General features: G+C 41.0%; 1 protein-coding gene across 1 annotated transcript in view; it reads right to left on the reverse strand.

The window, feature by feature from the left end:
• spata17 (spermatogenesis associated 17) overlaps window positions 1-20,519 on the reverse strand; it is a 35,977-nt gene that overhangs the window by 7,638 nt on the left and 7,820 nt on the right. The window contains exons 6-9 of the mRNA XM_069664411.1: window positions 16,299-16,422; window positions 11,592-11,834; window positions 7,200-7,348; window positions 6,461-6,569 (exon numbers count right to left, since the gene is read on the reverse strand). Of these exons, the coding sequence (XP_069520512.1) occupies window positions 6,485-6,569; window positions 7,200-7,348; window positions 11,592-11,834; window positions 16,299-16,422 (601 nt within the window). The 3' untranslated portion in view covers window positions 6,461-6,484. The remainder of the gene's footprint in view (window positions 1-6,460; window positions 6,570-7,199; window positions 7,349-11,591; window positions 11,835-16,298; window positions 16,423-20,519) is intronic.

The raw sequence follows: 20,519 nt of genomic DNA on the forward strand, positions 1-20,519 counted from the left end.
GGAGTAGACACATCAACAGACAGACAGTCGGACGGATTTACTGACCAACAAGGACGGATGGACTGACAGGCCAACAGACAGACAGGCTGGATCTTTTAAGAACACTTATAAATGGAGTTAAGAAAACAATGAACAAGGATTCCTCACAGACAAAAAACAACACATACAACGTAAGAGAAAACACACAAGACTAGAAAAACATCTTCTACCTCCAATTAGAAAATGTATTCTTTTGCTTTTTTGATGGCAAAACCCACACGTAAGTCTATGTATGCTGTCTGCTGTATTTTCTGTGTCCGTCTACACCGCAGCTTCATCACAATCTATTTGCATTTCACAGCCAGAGTTGACTTCTATCACCAACACACTGCTGTATGAGAGGGCTGTCATGTTCCTCGAGTATGTCCGTGTGTGTGCGTGTATTGAGAACTCAGCTATTTGATAGCATACACACACACACACACATAGACATGTACACACAACTACAATACATAACGCATTGTGTGCGAGGAAAAGCGGTGGGGGGCAGAAAAAAGTTGCAGCTAGGTACTGCAGATGAAGACGAAGACGAAGACAGAAAAAGAGGACGAGCGTGCGAATAAACAAGACAGAGGGAGAAAGAGAGTGATGGCAGGAGGTAGAGATAGAGATGGGCAGTGATTATACCACACTACATACTGTATGGTTCAGTGGAGCATATCTGCACAGGGACAGGCGGTCCATTAAAAGCACAGACATCCTTATCCTGCTTGTCTGCCTGCTTTCTCTTACATCCATGTATACACAGAGAGGAAACTATCTAAATAAGCCTGAAAGGGATCTGATGTTGACTCAGAATTACCATTAAGGCAATGCTTTTTATACAGTAAGTCTTTTTTATCTTCTGGCTAGATAGTTGTCGTCTGCCTGTTTTTACTCTGGCTGAAACTGGTGATAATTGATAGTGGGTTTTAGTTAAATATAGCTTATTGATCTCACTTAAAATGGGCATTTTGTGTTTCCTGAAATAAAGCCAACCAAAGGTAAACGGCATGTTTGGATGGCAAAGAAATCATGTATTCAGACAGAATAGAGTGGTACATTAACTTGTTTCCTGTTTTAAATATATGCATAGCATAATACCCCCTCTTTAAGACTTTTTGTCTTAAAATTCATGTTTGATCCTTTTATTTGTTTTCTTTGTTCAGGCTTGGGAACTATACGTTTGCTTCAGACTGTGAAAAGGCCTTGATTTTGCCTTAAGGGTGAATTCAGTCCTTAAGAAACCAATCTAAACTAGTTTGAATAATTAATTGCCAACATGATTTTTATTTATTAGTTTTAAACAGGAGCGTGACACAAATTCACACAATTAAGTGAAAAAATTGGCCTGAAGTGACCCGAGTTAATCTGGTCAAGTCGGGTCCAACAGCTTTGAACATAAATATAAAGGTCTGGTGTCATTCATTCTCTTGAGTCCCACCAAAATATGATTGCTAATCATTTAATTGAGACTGTCCATTTAATACCATGCTGTGTGCATTCAGCCCTCATCGTTACTCTGCATGCAGGTCCCGCGGTGCAAAATGCCACCGTAATGGAAGCAAAGTGTTGGGTTAATTGTTAAAGCTGTGGTCTTGAGGAGGAAGGAGTGCGGCAGGGAGAATGTTTTACGGCTGTGCAAATGAAGAGGCTGCAGAGTTTTACACACGCTGTAAAACGGTTATGGAGAATTAGCGTTCTTTCTTTCTCACCGCTGTAATAACCAAGACAGTAATGCAGCCAAGCTGAGAGACGGATGGAGACAAGGGAAATACACATAAAAGGTGACTTCATGCATTTGCTACCTCACCTCATACCATCGTCTCTACGTGTGGCTTATTTCAGTTTAGGTATTAATTGCTAATGAATACAGTTCCCATTAAAAAGATCCATCATACATCACTTGTATACATCATGGTGATACATTATGGCTGAGGCAATTAAGAGTGAGCCAGCATGTGTGTGTGCGTAGATACACTTTTCAAGTCCATGTTGCCTGAAGCTTCGCACCGACAACACAATAATAATAACAAAGCCACACCATAGTGGATGGGAGGAGACAATAGTGTGCGTCTCTGCGGGGGTAGGAAGACGTGTGTGTTGTCGGGAGACGTGTAAACGAGGGAGAAACCAGGCAACATTAAAGTGTACACGGTTTGTGAATTTGATTGTATGGATGCCTATGTGCATGTGTTCAGAAAAGCATGGATGCCTGTGCAAACATGTGTTCTGTTGTGTATCAGTGTGTGTTGGACCTGATCAGACGCTAGCTTTTGAAAGTTGTGACGGGTGTCAGTCTAATGCGAGGGGAAGGAAAAGCTCGGAGCGCAGAGAGACACAGACGTGACCACTCACTGTAGTGAACTTGATTAGCACGTAGCCTCCTAATTAGCTAGCCTCTATGGTTACAGGCAGCACCGCTGGTGACATGGCCTATAACACAACCACAAAATTAGCATGGACAGAGAGGGCTTTCCCATAACTGCATTTGAAATTAGTGGTTGCTGGTGCATTTGGCCGGTGCACAAGATAATGAACCAGTGAGTATTTATGTAACAACAAACAATACTGTGCTGGTTGTGTTGAACTTCTCAACTTTACAATGTCTAATCTTTAGAGGGAAACCTGGGGAGTCAAAGCAAGGCCACATAGAAGCTCAGGAAAGGGCGACCATTCTTTAGTTCCTGGAGAGAATGGGACAGGCATTTATATGACGATGTGTGTGTGTCCTCACAGGCTGGGTCACATTTACATTGATAGATTTCCTTACTGTGACACAGATGGCTTAGGTAAACAAAGGTCCAGGAGTCATGGGCTATTTCTGGATCTTGTTTTGGACTGGGGGATGCTGTGTGCGTTCTGCCAGGAGCTGTGATGGTCAAGCCAGAGAGTCGGCGTCTGGAACTCAGAAAACTGGGCTATGTTAATGATGAGGCTTCAGGCTGTGTAGGGGGCTGAAGCAAGGCTTAGGGTGATGATTACAAACAAGGCTAGGTAATGTGGCAGAGGCTGGGTGAGAGGGCTGGGGCTGGGGTTAGAAAATAATTAGGAGCATGGCTGGATAACATAGCTAGATAATGTGGCTGGGGGGAGGCAGGCTGGGCACGGTATGAAGATGATGAGTACCAGGGTTGAGCTGTCCACTCCATTGGCCCTCTGAGCTGTGACAAGAAGCTCTGCTGGCTGCTGCTGTAGCTGGGGGTGATGCCAACGATAGGACTAATGCACTAATTACCACAGAGCAGGAGAAGAGAGAGAGTAAATAGAGGTAGAGAGAGAAACAGAGAAATAGAGCATCAGGCGGAGATACGAGAGGGGGGCAATCTTAGGTCTGATGAGCTCTGAGTGACAGCAGAATGACACGTCTAGGCTGAGAGCAAGCGCCGCCTTCATCATCATCTTCTTCAACAACATCCTACGCAGCAGCAGCAGCAGCAGCACTGTTAACTCAGAGAAAGGGGAGGTCAAGTCCGGCCATCATTTATGAACATGTGTCTGGGTGGTATGGATGTGTGGGTTTGGCGTCTCAATGCATGTATATGTTGTGTTTATATTTGCAAGTGTGTATGTGTTCAATATTGTTTAGACAAGTGGCAAATAGAAAGTTGTCATTTTGCAGCAAGAATCAGACAGAAAGTTGGTTGATAGGAAATAGCTATCTTTATGCAAACACACACACACGCACACACACACAGTGACTGATAGAGGAATCTTTCGATGAGCAAAAAGCAATGTTTGTATCCCAAATAGGGATAGGCATTTCAAGCAAAAATACTATTCGATATTCACTGGGAGCTATTCCACTATTATTCCAAGAAGGCCACCGCCCCCATCCCGTTCACACATCACATCTTCCCAATATAATACACAGAGCATAATGCGCTGTCTGGCGGTAGTACCGCATTACAACCAGGTGCCGGTAAAAACAATGGGAAAAAAATCTTTTTTAAGATGTGATAATAGTAGCATGAACTTTTCGATTTTTAATAAATGAATGACTATTCGAATATTCAAAATTCATGACCCATCCCTAATCCCAAACACTACCAACAAGCACATGTACACTAGAAACAGGGAAGCACAATGTGATGTCATAAAACAGTATATCGAAAACTGTATACAGGTATTTCATAGACGTTTTTCCTTTCCCATCCAGGAAAGTTTGTGTGTCAACTAATACTGGGTACCTATCTGATACTAGTACAAAATTTAAACAGTTAAAGCTGTATACTAGTAACCTGCATGTATGGGACATGAATACTACGATTTTTTTGTTGCTTGGCTTTGAGAATAAATGATAGATAACTTTCTTTTATCTAGTTTGACAGTCAGAAGTTAGAAAAAAAATGTATATGTGGGCATAAATAACAATTCTGCTGTTTTGGAGCACAATTGAGAACAATTTATTTCCAGTGGAAAACTTTAGTTTTATTCGGGGCTAATAAATGATGGCACAGATTGGTGTACCCGCCGATACCCAATCCCACAGAAGGTATCAGAGGCATTTCATAATACTAATATCGGAACAACTGTAAAAATTTAGCATCGATACTGTTTATAGCGAATACATCATATGCATCAAACTAAACTGATCTTACTCCCCCAGCCCGCTGTCAGCTGCAGGAGACCCCATTCACCCGCCCACACACTCCCCATACTTATTTATCTCCACTTCCTGGGGCCGTGTTAGTTCATTCCCTTGTCGCTTCTCTCTCCTTCTTCCCTTCCTACTCGCTCTCTCTCTTGTTTCACTCCTCGTTTCCGGGCAATTGGGTCTGGGTGCTGGTGGTGGGGGGGTAAGAGGTTGGGGTGGAGCTGCTGGGAACTTTGCGTGTGTGTGTGTGTGTGTGTGAGTGTGTGCTGGGAAGTGAGCTAATAAAGGACGGTGATCCATGAAAGGCCTTGAGCAAAGACACAGTCAATTACCTAATGCCTGGACCAGACCGCAGGGCCCACGCACACACATTCTCCCTCTAACAGACTCTCTCACTCACACACACACACACACAAATGCATGCACCTCATTTACGTATACATGGAGAGGGGGCAGTGGAGGGCATAACTGGGAATTGTGTGTAAGTGTGTGGGTGGGTGTGCATATGCGTGTGATGGAGAGCGGCGATTTATTAAATTGCTGTCACTTTTGACAAATTTGTGCAACTCAAGTTGAAAGGGTTAGCCTGGACTGCTTCTGTGTTTTTCCTATTTTCTTCTAGAAAAGAAGAATACCTTTCAGACAGAAACCCAGGAAACACCAGGAACACTGCCAGTAGTTTGCATGGGACCAACCTTAAGACCTGGGTTTACACGGGTCTGACATTGATCGACTTTGGTGTAAAAGGATGAATATGGGTTTTATGTACTGAACATATTACTGTATGATCAACATAAAATTATTATAGGATAACTTTAAACCTATGGCACGTACTAGACTTTCCCTTTCAGCTTTACATTTTGATATTGTAATTCTCATCAAGTTGAATATAGAGCAAAATAACCTCTTTTGTATTTAAATAAAGTGAAACACAACAAATCAAATATAACCAAAGTTATCTCCAGACACTTTACATAAAAAGTTGGTCTAGACCGTACTCTACTACTATATTATTTAGTCAGAGACCAAACATGAGCAGTACTCATGAATTCTTTGGAAATAGTGGACTTTTGACACAATAAATCTTAAATTTCTTAAGCTGATTTCCCCAATAATTTCTTCTTTTTATTGTACTGTATTTAATTATTATTATTTGTATAATATAATTATTTTGTTTGACTGTTTTTGTTCTTTTGTCTTTAAAAATACAACAAAAAAGCAACAAAAACTGGCCACATACAGTATGAAAGCAGTCAGAAATAAAGGCCAGGCAGAAATGGAGGCATTCATCAGTTAAGCATCTCTGCACAGCGTGATGGCTAGGTGGGTGGGTGGTCTCCATAAATGACTTAATTGGGGTGTATCATACAGTATACCCAATAACTAAATGTCTAATTTTACTACTAACAATAATAATAATAGTAACAAGACTAGGTCAAAACCTAGTATGTGGCTGATTGCATCAGGTCAATGTGCTTTTGTGGGACATGTGTTACAAGGACTGTCCTTATAAGGCTGATGACGATGTGTTTGAAAGCAGGTGCGCGCTGCAGACGTAGGTGAGGACAGTGGAGGAGCGGAGCAGCCCCGCCTACTCCCCGAACAAAGTATCCAGAGCCATATAGAGAGAGAGTCGTGTCAGTGGAGGTCCAATATGCTGCATGATCCGCCATTGCAATGTCGCAACTCTCTCTCTACAGCTGTGAAAGTACCGTCACTCACTCACTCAGTCAGTCATTCAGTCAGTTACTCAGTCAGTCACATACAGACGAGTGTGTAGGGCTGACCCCGGCGGTCAGCCAAAAATAAGAATGAAACTGTTTGTGCGTTTAGTTTTCAACATACCTCCTCTTGAAGTCAGTTTGTAATTTAGGATATGAATTTCTTGGCGTAGGCTGGATGAGTAAAGGAACTGCTGCTGAGGGCCTGATGGTGAGGAAGACTCCCTGTCCCTCTGATCGGAGTATGACAAAAAACAAGATTTTATGTCATTAAGGTTGCATTTCAGCTCAGTTGAATCTGCGCACGCATAGCACACAGGCTGTTAAATATGAATCTCTAAAGCAAAAAATGAACAAACATTAATACACTGTCAAGTTCCTTTGAAAAATCTCTATTTAGTCGTTTGATTGCATTGACAGACAAAGGACAGAAGAAGGTTGGAGTGGTGAGAAAAACTGGGTGGTCTTTTAAACTGTAGTCAGGGAAATTATTGAGCGAGACAGATCAAACAGAGGGTTAATAACACACTTCACACACACTCACACAACTGAGTAGATTAGCCTGTGAGTGGTAATGAGGTTATTGTCAAGTGTTTTAGCAGAGACACACGCACATGCACAATTCCTAATTAAAACTAACACAAGCCTTGAATTAAAGCAGAGAGTGACTGTTTATTATGAACCTGTTCTAAAGCGGTCTTAAAATGATCTCCTCGCATACACCTATTAGTTTCCATTATAAGGATGTGTCCATTTGCTACTTAATGTTGCATGAATTTGTTGAATGTATACAATATGCATGTGTTCACATTTCTACATGTTCACAATCATGTCTGTCATGGTGCACATGAAAAGAGTCTCACATTGTTCTACTGTGGAGTGTTATGGACTCTCGTTGTCGTAGCCGATTCTGGGCCTCCTCCAGGTGTGTGTAAGAGCTCTGCAGACGCAATGTCAGGTCAGGACAATGCACGCGCTGCTCCCACACTTCCCCCGGCTCTCTCAGCAGACCCTAGAATAACCACAACCAGCAGCACACACAGAGACACACACACAAGAATCAGATAATGATCACTGTATCTTTCTGTTTCAGACCCCCGCCTCTTTCTGTCTCTGATCCCTCTCCCACAGGTAGTGATGGCTTACTGCTAAAACCAGAGGCCAATCCTCTTCATCTCTCCTCCTGTGACACAGAGACCCAGTGAGAAAGAGAGAGAGGGAAATTATATCAGGAGAGAGAAGGAGGAAGTGGAGTAAAACCAAGCATGCCAGGGTTAAAGTGAGGGACAGAGAGAGAGGAGACGAGAGCAGCAACAATAAGTGAAGAAGCTGAGGAAACGACAGTAAAAAGATACACACACTCTACTCTTCATTAGCTTCAGAGGCACTTGTGGTTTAGTCACATATTCCCCTACTACCAATGACTTTATACTTCATTCTTATTTTTCCCACACATTTATTTATCTCCTTTCATTCGAGGCAATAACATCAGAGCAATGATTCCTTAGAAAAGGCAGAGAGAAGAATGTGACTGGGGCTGAGGCTGTTTGTGAAACCAAACGATGAGGACATAAGATTATATAATGAAACAAGGACAAAATTTTAAGTCGAAAGTAAATCTTTTTTAAAGACGTAAAGATTTTTTTCATTAAAACGATGAAGGAATATGTCACTCACTACAAGAATAGACCTTCCATTTTTGAATTTTTTAAAGACAAGATTAAATCTACAAACAACGGAGAGGTAAGCTATATCAGATCAATGATTAATCTTCACTAATCTCTATTTACAGATTCTACATAAAAATGTAGGCAGGGACATTGATTTTAGGGATGGCAAGTGTTCTGGTTTCTGTTTGTAATACGCTTGTAGTCCGAGTAATACTGACCAGCAGTATCAGCAGGCTGCAGCGTATGCAGGAAAAACAGTCTGTGCGGAGAGCAAAAGCAGGCGGAACGTAATCCGCCGTAATGACATCAAGCTCCCATCAGCGCCATCTGACAACGATTTAGCTTTTTAATCTCTATAAACAGACATCTGCATGCTAACAGCTAACAATCTGTTCTAGATCTAAAATTCAACTTGAGATAAATTCCCTTGACGCTGTGTCACGAAAGCCGTTCAGTGTTTAGATTTCCCAACTTCCTCAAATGCATCAGAAATGATCGATCCGACCTCTGTTCAACAAACGAGCATTTAAAAAGTTTTCTTCTCCTCCTGAGGACAGACCTGACAAAGCTTCATTTGTACTTTTTACTAATCTGCATCATCATGTTGAAATTTCAGCAAAGGTAAGACCCGTTCATTAAAGTAAATCACAAGAAAAACGGGTTCTTTGTCTGTAAACAATGGAGCACATAGAAAAAAAAGTCTTGACTGGAAGTCGTTTATCGCTAACCGCCAGCTACCCGCCCGGCATGTTCACCGTTGTCTCCAGAGGCTATATCGTCGTCAGACTATAGCCGATGGAATCCAAGATTGAGTCTTCCCAGATGTTGCCTCTAGCAGCTTAAATTGTTTGTTGGTTTCGTGTCTTCCTGAGTTTTGTTTATGTAAAAAAGATAAAAGGGACGGCATCATTATGTTCAATGGCCTCAAAAAAGGGTTTGAAAAAGAGTTGCATGATATATCTAATCTTTTTCTCTATAACTTTATTCATGCCTTCCACACAGGTTTTGAGACCAAATCTTACAAGTCGGTTAAACTTTGAACAGCTGTCTGTCAATTCCAGTCCTTGGAAATCGTCTTGACATTTTGGCTCCTACCCTGGAGTCATCGGGATCTGATGTCTTCTGACATATCAAAGTTGCAAAGACAAAGAAAAGTCGCTTTTAGCAACACGTTTTTTTTTTTGCCGTTCACTGTCTGACCTCAGTTTCCCCATTACACCCCCTTGAGACTTGTTCCTCGTCACACAGTTGCGCTAAGGGAACTGGAAACATTTGGAAGCTATCCAATGCAGTGGTGACTGTCTTTAAAAGGAAATACAAAATATCCCAATAAAAAAAGAATCATAAACTGTATTTCATTTACAAGTCAGCTTTGGTCATCTCTAAAAGCACAAGCTTTTAGCTGGATCATTAAACTGAGATGTTGCTTTACATAATCTTGAAAATATGTGTTAGTGGTGAGCACCACTGTACGTTGGTAGATTTAGTGTGAAATGTTAACAATCCTTCATGCAAAGACATTTTCAGTTCCAAATACTCAACATATATTAAAACCTGTATCTTAAAGAGGTAGACTGATCAACTTCTTAATCTGCACAACTAGTAACTTGTTGAAGTGTACATTCTTCTTCATGACAATAGTGTGTAAACTTTGTGCGGTGCAGATTAACTTTAATGTTGTTGCTTTGTTTGAGGTGACCTTCAGTTGTTGTTTGGTGTTAAAAAGGAGGGAGGATGAGAAGGGGAGAGATAGAGGGAGGGACGGGGACCCTGTCCTTGCTCCTATCGCCACGGGATCGGTGGCCTGGCCTGACCACTTCCACAGCCAGCACCTCAACCTTATCCATCACCACTAGATAGTTATCTCACCAGGGAGGGAGGGGGTGTGGGGTGTAGGGGTGAGAGGAAAAGAAAGAAAGGGGGACTTCCTGCGCTAATCACACACACAAACACACACAGAGACAGTCAAAACAGAGATACACAAGCAGGCAGAGACAGGGATAGACAGGCGTGTGTTAAATATGGATAAATAATGTATTCTTCTCCTCGTCAGCACCGAGACACTTTCCTGACACCATTAATGAACTCATCCGAACTATAGCCAGCTGGAGATAGGTGTGTGTGTGTGTGTGTCTGTGTATGTGTGTGAAGTGCAGCTAATAAAATGAGACAGATCCACGCCTCATTTCTGCTCACTTATGTTTTACATTACTAGAAACTAATAATAGGAAAAGCACTTTGCCATAAAGAGCTACAGAGCGTAAATAACACAAATGGTGAGATGGCTCCTCGTGAAATCATCAACATACACAAACACGCATGCAGACACACAGCCACATACCTATATGAACATGTGCACAAAACATAGTCACAAATTGAAAGCTAGCTCGACTATGATACTTTGAAGATATATAAAATTATCAAAATATAAATTGTTATCAAAAGCAACTGAAGGACTCGTTAATCAGCCCGGGTTCAACTTTTCCGGGTTTCTTCGATTGGTCACGTAAAAGACCAAATAAATACATTCTCCAATGAATTAAATTTACCAATAAATCCTTCTGTGCCTGTCAAAGCAAACAAGTAGTGAGGATGTCATTGTGTCACAACAAAGGGGGTTAATCTATGGAACAGCTGTAGTGAAGAAATGAAAACATGTAAAACATTAGGCAAGTTTAAACAAATCTTCAAAAATAACATTCAACAGATATAAATTAGAAGAACAAAGGGCTAAACTGGACTTATACCACTTGAATGGTGTATCTCTTGACTGTTTTGTTGTTGTATTTTTGTTGATTAGCTAGTTACCTGTATTCTTTGGTGTTATTTTTCATGCTTCAGCCTCGACTGAATTGGTTTAGCTTAAAATAAAATAAGGGGTACAACTTCATCCTACACCCTTTTCGAACAGAGATTAGTTATAAATGGAGTCTTTATAGAAAGTATGCTGTCATTGCTATTTGCTTTGTTTGCATATATGTTTTATGTGGATATTTTTTAAACATGTTCGAAAAAAAACAGATCATAGTGGTTGGTCGAACCACATCTAAATGATCAGGAAGACAAATGAGATGTTTGCATAGGACCCACTTTTAATATACACACTCTGTGGTAAAACCATTTGACAGTAAAGTGCAGCCACACAGTCACCATATAGTGTAGTACTTAAAGAGACATAGAAAACACATATTAATGTACACACATGTGCAAAATAAGTCACATACTTCATGTGTGTGAGTGTGTGTGTGTGTGTGTGTGAGAGAGACATTAAACGGCTCTGCACAGAAGCCCCCAAGAGAGCTGTCTGCCATGTTTTAATGATGTCATTCTTCTTTAAAAGGCGTTTTAAAGGATCTGTGCTTTCATCAAGAACCAACTCCATTGGGACAAGTAAGGGATGATGGGGGGATCTAATAATTGGTATGACACTTTGTAATAACTTATACTCTCTTTCACCTCTTGCATGTGCTCTCATGCTTTCTTTTATCTCATTCTTCCCCTTTATATTCTCTGTCTTTTGTATATCGCTTTTATACTGTCTCTGCTTGTTTATGTCTGTCATGGCACTAGCTTTTACCATCTCACCTGCTGTTTCTTGCCGGCAATGGGGGGCAGTATAGACCTGGAGGAGCAGCAGCGTCTACTGGTTTTGATCCATGGGGATCCGAGAGTCTCAGGGAAACTGGGGGCGGTTGGGCCAGGCATGCCCAAGACACAAGTCCTGCCCCTGGGGGCTAGTCTGGTGGGGGGCTGGTACTTGACCTGCCTCAGCAGTTGTTCCATCTCATGGGGGGCCGGCCTGAAAGGAGGGTTGAAGACCCCTGGGCACTACAGGGAGAGAGAGTATCAGTATGAGCAATGTAATATGATTAGGTGCACATATATTTGTCTTTCTGTATGGCTATGAGAGTATTACTCTTGATTTTTTTTTAAAACAGTGAAGAAAAGAAAGAAAGGGTTGGCATGTGCAAGTTTTGCCTTTTATTGCTCTTTTTATTAACCTTAAACTTTGTGAAATTCACCAATCTACATCCATGCTGATAACAGTTGTTGATAAGTAATGTCTCAAATGCGCCCCTGTGCGTGCACTTCAAACACATAGATGGGAAAAAGGGACACTACAGGGACACTTAGCTGTATCTGTCTCAAATGTGACACAAAAAATAATCTAGAATCTATTGTTCACTCCAACAACACATACAAAATACAGTATTGACACACATACAAAACTTAGCCTCTCCTGTTGTAAAGTGGGGTACAGATTGGCCACAGACGGCCTCAGCAATAATTATTCAAATCACAGTGATCCTTTTTCCTGTGTGTTAATTACCAGACCAAAGCTTTGAGTTGGAGGACTCTGTATCTACTCTATATGCTAATAACACCCTGTGCTATTTAGGCCACTCTAAAAGACTGGGACAACTGAGAGAGAGGAGAGGGAAAGGACATAAGAGGGAAATTGCTCCAACTATATCAACCCAAACCTCACTCTTTTAAAATAACATTTTAACAGACTGGTTAATTAGTAAGTGTGTCATTATTAGACTATGGGTGCTTATGATGTAAATGTCAAGTGTTTCAGAACAAGTAGAGGGGAATTAATTAAACTTCACTGACCCTGATTTCTGGAACCACGGGTTGCAGAAGCAAATGGATAACAGCAGATTTTTACCTGATGGGTCTCTAACATTTGGGTCAAAATGGGTGGACCACCACTTAAAACTTCAATGACTCCAGTAAGAAGTCGCACACAAACATCAAAATATAATACAAATGAGATTAAGCAAGAGTCACAACAGGTTTGGATTAATGCAGGTTTCTTTCCAATGATGGATTCTGCAGGTACTTGCAGTAAGTAGAAGGTCCTACCTTTTCAGGTTAGAAAGAGAAGGACCTTTGGCATCATTCCCCGGCTACAATTGAATAAAAGAGGGAAGTTCCCAGTTTCTGTCATCATGTAAGTGTGCCTGAGATTTGCTGCTAAACATTTGCAGCTGAAGCATTATTGTGCACATATATACCCAAGTATGACTTATGCTATGCAGCCAAGCTGCAAGCTATAGTGTTGAAAAATGAAACCAATGCAGAGGTGCAAAAAACTGCAGTTCCTCGAGTGGCCACTTGAGGCCGGCTCCAGAAAACAAGAAATAACATTACAGCAGATGGGAAAATGCCCATTTTCACAGCACAAATAAACATGTTTAGAGCCTGGTACAAAAAACGTTTTTGATCTAAATCGCTAATTTTGCCATTTAAGATAACTGTAGGGGGTTGAATATTTTTGTAACACACCTGTTTTAATTATATTAAGCCTTAAATCCACAGCGATTCGAGTACCTGTATCTATCTCTGTTACATCTTAAAATGCCGTACCGTGTATCGGTGTGTACGTGAGTCAATGCACTGATCCAATACCAGAGCCAATAAGGCCCCCCTAAAACTGGTTTCAGGTACATTATGTGATAAACAACAACACTGTGGTGCCAGCAGAATATGTAATGCTCGCAAGCAAAATGACAGCAATCTCTGTTTATACACTCGTATTATGTAATATTATTGTTATGGTATTAGATCATCATCATTCTTTAAAATGTATAGTGTATACACCTAATTCAAACTGTAAGGGACAGAAGGCTGAGAACACACACACAACAAACAACCACATACTCAAACATAATCCTCACCACACGTACGCACACACAAACAGGAACATGCAAGCCCAAAAGTACCAACCTAGCTACGGGAAGAGCAATGATGTTGACCCCAGGAACACACCATCTCTGTCTCTGTCATAGGGACTTGGGGCCTTTTGGTAAGCCGTGTGTGAGTGTATGTGAGTGTATGTGTGTGTGTGTGTGTGTGGGCTGGGGTCCGAGAAGTGAGGAAGGATGAACTGTGTGGGAGAGCCATCTATTCACTGCTGACAAGGTCAGAGCTTCGAAGGGAAAGAGTCCCTTGCCATATGCAGAGAAAGAGAGAGAGAAAGAGAGAGAGAGAGAAAGAAATGGACAGAGGGCGGAGAAGAGCACACAAACTTTTCTTATTGCTTCCTTTCCTTTACGCTTATTCATACATGATCAAATATGCTTAAATGTAAAATAATACAAAACAATGAAAGTGTTGGTAAACAGCCAAACCAATGCATTTAGAGTTTGCCTATACTGAACATCAGCTTACACAACCTTGATCATGGAAAAGTTTGGGAGTTTTGTGTATGTAAACGTCATAAGTGAACATAAGAACCCTGCAGGAAGGTAGGAAGTCTGACGATGACGATGCTGGTCACATAGGCAGGAAGAAGACAGAGCGAGAGAGAGAGAGAGAGAGAGAGAAGAAAGAGGGGTCTAGTGGTGCTGAATCAACAGTGACCAGTGCACTTTGTCTTCATTATGATCCCAGTGGGGAGTCACAGAGATACGTGGATGCCACACACCAACTCACACACACATACACTCATGAACACCTGTGCCAGGGGAAGCACTAAAATACTCCACTCAGCACATCAGTAGAGCCTTGAGGACACTTACTTACTCATGTGCACACACACACACCTCATCTCCGCCCAGCCCACCTGAGTTAACAAAAGGAGGAAAGAAAGAAGACTTTTTTTTACTCTCTGTGGGGAACCACCGCTCTGTGACTCTTATCTCTTTGCTAATGTGAGTCCTACATCTTTGGCTAAGCATGTGCATACCTTTGCGTATGTGCGTGGGTATGTGTGTGCTAACTCGCTAAGGACAAAGTTTCTAGTGAGTTGGATATGTTCATTTAATTTGCTGTAATTGTGTTATCTAAAAATTATATCCACGCTTACAGCTATATTTAAGATCACTATTCCTCTTCGGAAATATGAAGTGACCATGGGTTATTAACTAGATTGCTAAAGTAATATAATAACCATATCAATAAAAATATTTATATAATTACTAAGAAATTTTAATCATTACCAAAAAATTTTGTGTATAAGAAGCACTTTTAATATATTTTCCTTCACCTAAAAAGTCCTATATACCGGTGCAACCAATATACCAGTATAAAATGCAGAGAGGTATGTTATTGTGTTACGGTATTGTACCCAGACAATGGTGCTATAAGCCAGCTAACGCTTCGTCCCCGACATGCACCATCACAGACGTGCGACGTCATTACCGCCAGCGTTAACGTAGGCTGCTAGCTAGCACCAAGCGAAATGGCGAAAACAGATGGTAGGCTATAATTTGTGTGTGTTTTGAATGTGTTTCAAATGAAAAGAAATTGAAATAGTGTTGAAATGACTTGTATACACATTTGTATTAATAAATAGCTATAGAAAACAGCATCAAACTGCGTCTTATATTCCGGTGTGATGTATTTTCTGGATGTTACGGTAATTATTTTGACCGTTTCGCCCCGTACTGTTTTAGCCCCTTATTATAACAATAATAATAATGTCAAAGTCATATTTACACAACGTATTAAATGACAATTTAGTTTTTGGTCATACAGAGGTGGAATTGTTGTGGTGTTTGTTGTCAGTACGGGGGAGTACGTCCAAGGATTAACCCCGGCGCATACATGGGCTGTTGGACGCATGCATGTTGCAGCTGGTTATATGAGACACAACACATGACCCCAACGTAATTATCTCGTGGCCATCCTTATTTTTCTTTTTCATCCAATGTCACCAGAGGAGCTCTGTAGTGAAGTGTAGGTTGTTGTTGGAACTTTCCCCAGTGCTGCTTGTTGAATCTAAAGATTATATTTAAAAACTTTAACCTAGATTAACAAAAACAGTTGTATGTATATAGTTAAGTAGATTAAGTTAAAGCAGAAGCATATCATCACTTAACAGATCTTATCCACAGATGACAGAATCCTTCATATCATACAACAGACCACCTTCCTTTCACTGCTATCACTACTTATAACTGCTTTCCACTGGACCGTGATTGCTAAAACACTGCAAGCTGAAAACATCAAAATGCTGCTGCTACTGTTATTTGTTTTGACACTCGGTCCAACATTATGCAAGATCCTGTTATGTGATGCTGGTTTCTGTTATAGCTCGAGGTTTGTTTCTTCATGTGCTCAACATGACACTGCTCACTGATCCAACATAAAAGTTGCTCTGAAGCCTTCAAGTCAAATTGATTCTAACGTGGAATATTTCTGACTGAACCATTTTTATAGTCTTAACTATGGCGGGAATGAGAGGATAAGAGGGAATGACATGGTCAAATATTGGTCTAATAGTCATCATTTCCACGTGAAGCCTGTGAGACTGTGTGTGTGTTTGTGTGACTGTAGACTAACCTGCTTCGTGCTGAGGAGGTGGTGTGAGCGGTGAGCTTGGTAGACCTTCACTGTCTGCTCTTTCACCATCTCCAGGCAGGCTCTCTCTCTCCTCTGGAGTTCCTCAAGTTCATCCAGCTCCCTCCTACAGGGTAGACACATCATACAAATGTCTTTAGGACAGCATAAATTACAACCTGCAAACTTTGCAGGGATCATTGTAGAATAAAAATATAATACACATACGTAATACAATAAATTTAAAAAAGATTCATAATATGTAATTATGACAACTACAAAGTAAAAGTAGAAAATTATGTAAATAATAGAGAACTCAACTTATACACTCATATAAGTATGTTTGTTACACATTATCAGGAGATCAGCTGACATATTATGCTAACATTGTTTAATGAAACAACCTAAACACAATGTAAATTTCATGCTAATAAATGTTTCTACAGTTACAATGTATCTGTGTGAACACAGTCTTCTATTGTAAAGCTGCCAGAAGTGTCCTCTGCATGGGTAAAAAGCTGATGATAAGAGAGAGAGAAGACAGAGGAGCTGTGGGAGAAAAACAAGCGAGTGAGACGGCTTGGACGGGGAAAAAAGCCTAGTTAGAGCGCAAGAGGCTATAAGTGGGAGGATGATGGATATATTTCATCACCGCAGCCAGGACAGGTCCGTCTGTGACATCTGTTAAGCGGAGCCGGCTAAATGGGATGCATTAAAAGCCCATACACAGCAATTTCATTCTGCAATCACACAGCCTTATTGTTACAAGGGGGTAATAACTTAAAAAGGGAATTGGAAACAATTACTAAAGCATGCATGCCATGGTAATGTGAAAACACACACACGGCTAAGAGTAAAGCCGAACCTCATCCACAATCCTTCGTTTTTTTTATCCCTCCTTTTTCTTTCTCCACCCAACTTCTGTTTTCAATTACAAGCCTCCACAGAGGAATCAGAATATTCATAGTGTGTCTATAATGTGAGGTTAACACATTCTGCAGCTACTGACATTTAAAAAGAAATCACAACAGCGTTCCCGTTGCCTTTGCATTCTCATTCCCTCCTCAGCACCAGATTAAATTACAAAATAAATGAAATATGCAGAGCACTGTGTGTGTGTGTGTGTGTGTGTGTGTGAATGTGTGGTGAGAATGAGAGCAAGTCTAAATGTGCCTGTGTGTGTTTATGTAATATTAAGCGCAGTAATTTAAGTCTGTGTGTATGGATGTGTGTGTATGTAAATATAGAGGTTGCTTGGCCCCTATTATCCACCTGGCTAACAGGGATATTAGTTATTAATGTAACATAAAGTTTTGCTTCATTGTGGGACAGTATGGTTCACAAACCCATTGGTTTACACTACATGTGTGTATTTTTCGTTCATCCATGCATTAATACCACCTTTAAATCTGTTTGCCAATGTTTATCCGAGGGTCAGGACCTTTCATGTGTCTATGTGTGTGTGTGTGTGTGTGCTGGGAGATGGACAGTACTGTTTTGTGTGTATCAATGTTCATACTATGTGTTCACACATTTTTGCTTGTACGTGTGTCCATAAGCGCGTATCTGTGTGGAAGTGTGTGTGTGTGTGTGTGTCAGGCTGAATGGGTGACCTTTGCTTCCCTGCCCCCAGCCCCAGTGTTATTAATTGCTGTGTAGTGGACAAAAGCCAAACAGATTTGTAACGGCTGAAGGCACCTCGATCTGTGTCGACCCAACCAGCCGCCACAACATACAACCCTCATTAGCCCTGTTCGGCACGCAGCACGTGCCCTGTGTGTGTGTGTGTGTGCGTTTGACTGAGTGAAAGTGAAAGAAAGCAAGAGAGAAAGCAAGAAAAGCTAGAAACAGAATGGTCACACAAAGGCTTGTAATGCTGTTATATGTGTTGTTTAAGTGTCGATGCCTTGGCAGGAATCATCTTCTTGATATAGAAATACAGAATATCTATTCAGAATACATCAACCCTCAATTTTACACTGAGACTCTAGAAAACTAACTGATTGGCTGTATTGGTTTAACAAAGTTATTATTGCTTCTTCCTTGAGTGAGAAGGTCGGAGAGCAGAACCCGATGGACATGCATTAATGGAGAGATGTCAGAGGGAGAGGGCTGCACATGGACATGTGCCCTGAGCAGTCGGGGGATTCGGTGCCTTGCTCAAGTGCACCTTGACAGTGCACAGGATCTCTCTCCAGCTAGCAGCCCCAATTACATACTTGGTCCGTACCGTCTCAAGTCCATACCGGGACTTGAACTGACACCCTCCAATTCCCAAACCAAGTCCCTACAGACTGAGCTACCATCTACCCCATTGCTGCACCGTTTATAGGAGATTTCAGCACTCTGTGTGAGACAAATCAAATGTGTTATCTTAAAATATCACAGTATTTTTGTATAAAATCCAAACTTTATGTTTCTCTGGATAATGTTTCTTTGTTGAGTTGCAGTGAAGGATGGTACATTTTTTAAAGGAAAAAAACTGCAGGTTTTTTTCCTCTCACTAACATTAAAGGCGCATTAGGAAGTGATCTTTTCATAGTATGAACAGGAGAAATGATTAAAGCAGCAAAACCTGTTTCACTGTATAGCCTATATGTGCACCTGATTATTGTTAAACCTATGTTTAAATGTATCTGGTTACTGAAAATACATTTAGAGCTTATATATAATTCCACCTGAAGGTCATTCAATTTTAAGACAAGATAAGGGTATTACTACAAACGTGCTGTAATTGAATTATCATGTCAGTACATTTTACATTCATATGTTACTAATATAGGTTTATCATCATGGAATTGTCGTTCAGTATACAGATTACACCTAAAGTTATCTTTGCATATTGTACTATTATTGTATTAGCGTAGCATTATTTCATCATTGCACATATCCTATATAATAATTATGTGATGCTTATAATGTGCTTAGCCTGACATATAATGTGACGTGTATCACTGACTACAGGTGACTTTTGATGGCTGCTGAACTGTTGGGCAAGCTAATCAAGCAATCCTGAACTACTTCAAATAACTGAAACTCTGAGTGACATTTTCACCCTGGGCTGCTAACTTATTTAAATGTCTAATATAGAACAGCTAAATTTCTCACTTCTTCCTCAATTATTTACTTCCTGGTTCACAATGGGGCATCACAGGCTGATGGGATATCAGAAAGTGAGGCATTGTGGGACAGCAGGCCACACCTGCGGTCGTCAAGGCCAGCAGCAGCGCACCTAATTGGCCTGGTTCTAAATATTTAATGGGAGGCTTGACCTGATTGGCTGTTTTAATTGCTCCAATTAAATGATTCAATAGCTGGAAAGGAGCGGGGAGGCAGCCGGTCAATTTAGCCAGTGACCGATTCAATGTATTGAACCTTCAACACCCTTATAACACGGTGTTTCCATTTAAGTGACTGACTGATTGATTAACTCATTCGCTTAAGTAAAAGGTGGGAAGCAGACGATTCCAGTATTGAAACTATCTTGAATTAATATTAACAACTTTAGACATTTACATACTTTTCTGCTTGTTTTACTCAAAAAAAAAAGTTATTCCGGAAAGGCCAGAGAGAGCACAGTAACTAACTTCAACACACACACACACACACACAGAAAATACAAATCCAATCAGACTGAAGAAGTGAACCTGTCTCCCACCAAACTGGATCAGAAAGAAAGAGCAGCAAAAGAAAGACTGACGCACAGAAGCGGAGAGTGATCGCGGGGCAGGCTTGCAGGCATTCCCGCACTCTCTCCAGCACAGCAGCTCTCCTTTCATGAATGTCCTTGAGAGGGACACAGAAGAGGGAGGAATGAAGAAGGCTGGAGTAAAGAGAGACAGGGAAAAAAGTAGAGAGAGAGGAAGAGAGACAGCACAGCAGCAGAGGAAAAAAAAAAACACTTGTGCTGCTCAGCCTAGCAACACCAAGTCCATAAATTCTGCCTTGTTCTCTCTCGGATAAGTTAAAAAGATTCCACCATGTCGTTGCAACATCACAGGAAGAATTATTTATCTGATTATGGCGGTAATAATTACCCAGCTGTTTATTGCAGATAGAGGAATTATTCATGCAGTCAACAGGCCGTGTTGGTGGCGGCAGCGATGACACCAGCACATTTAGTAAATATGCAAAGCGGGCTTGCTCCGCTTTCCTAATTGCCCCCATCGTCCCACTGCATGCCCTTATTAAAGCCCAGGAACTTTAAGTGTCTCCCTGACAAAG

This window comes from Semicossyphus pulcher, unplaced genomic scaffold, assembly GCF_022749685.1.
Source record: "Semicossyphus pulcher isolate SPU_LCO1_2020_fin unplaced genomic scaffold, fSemPul1.0.p SCAF_1, whole genome shotgun sequence".
Taxonomy (NCBI): Eukaryota; Metazoa; Chordata; class Actinopteri; order Labriformes; family Labridae; genus Semicossyphus; species Semicossyphus pulcher.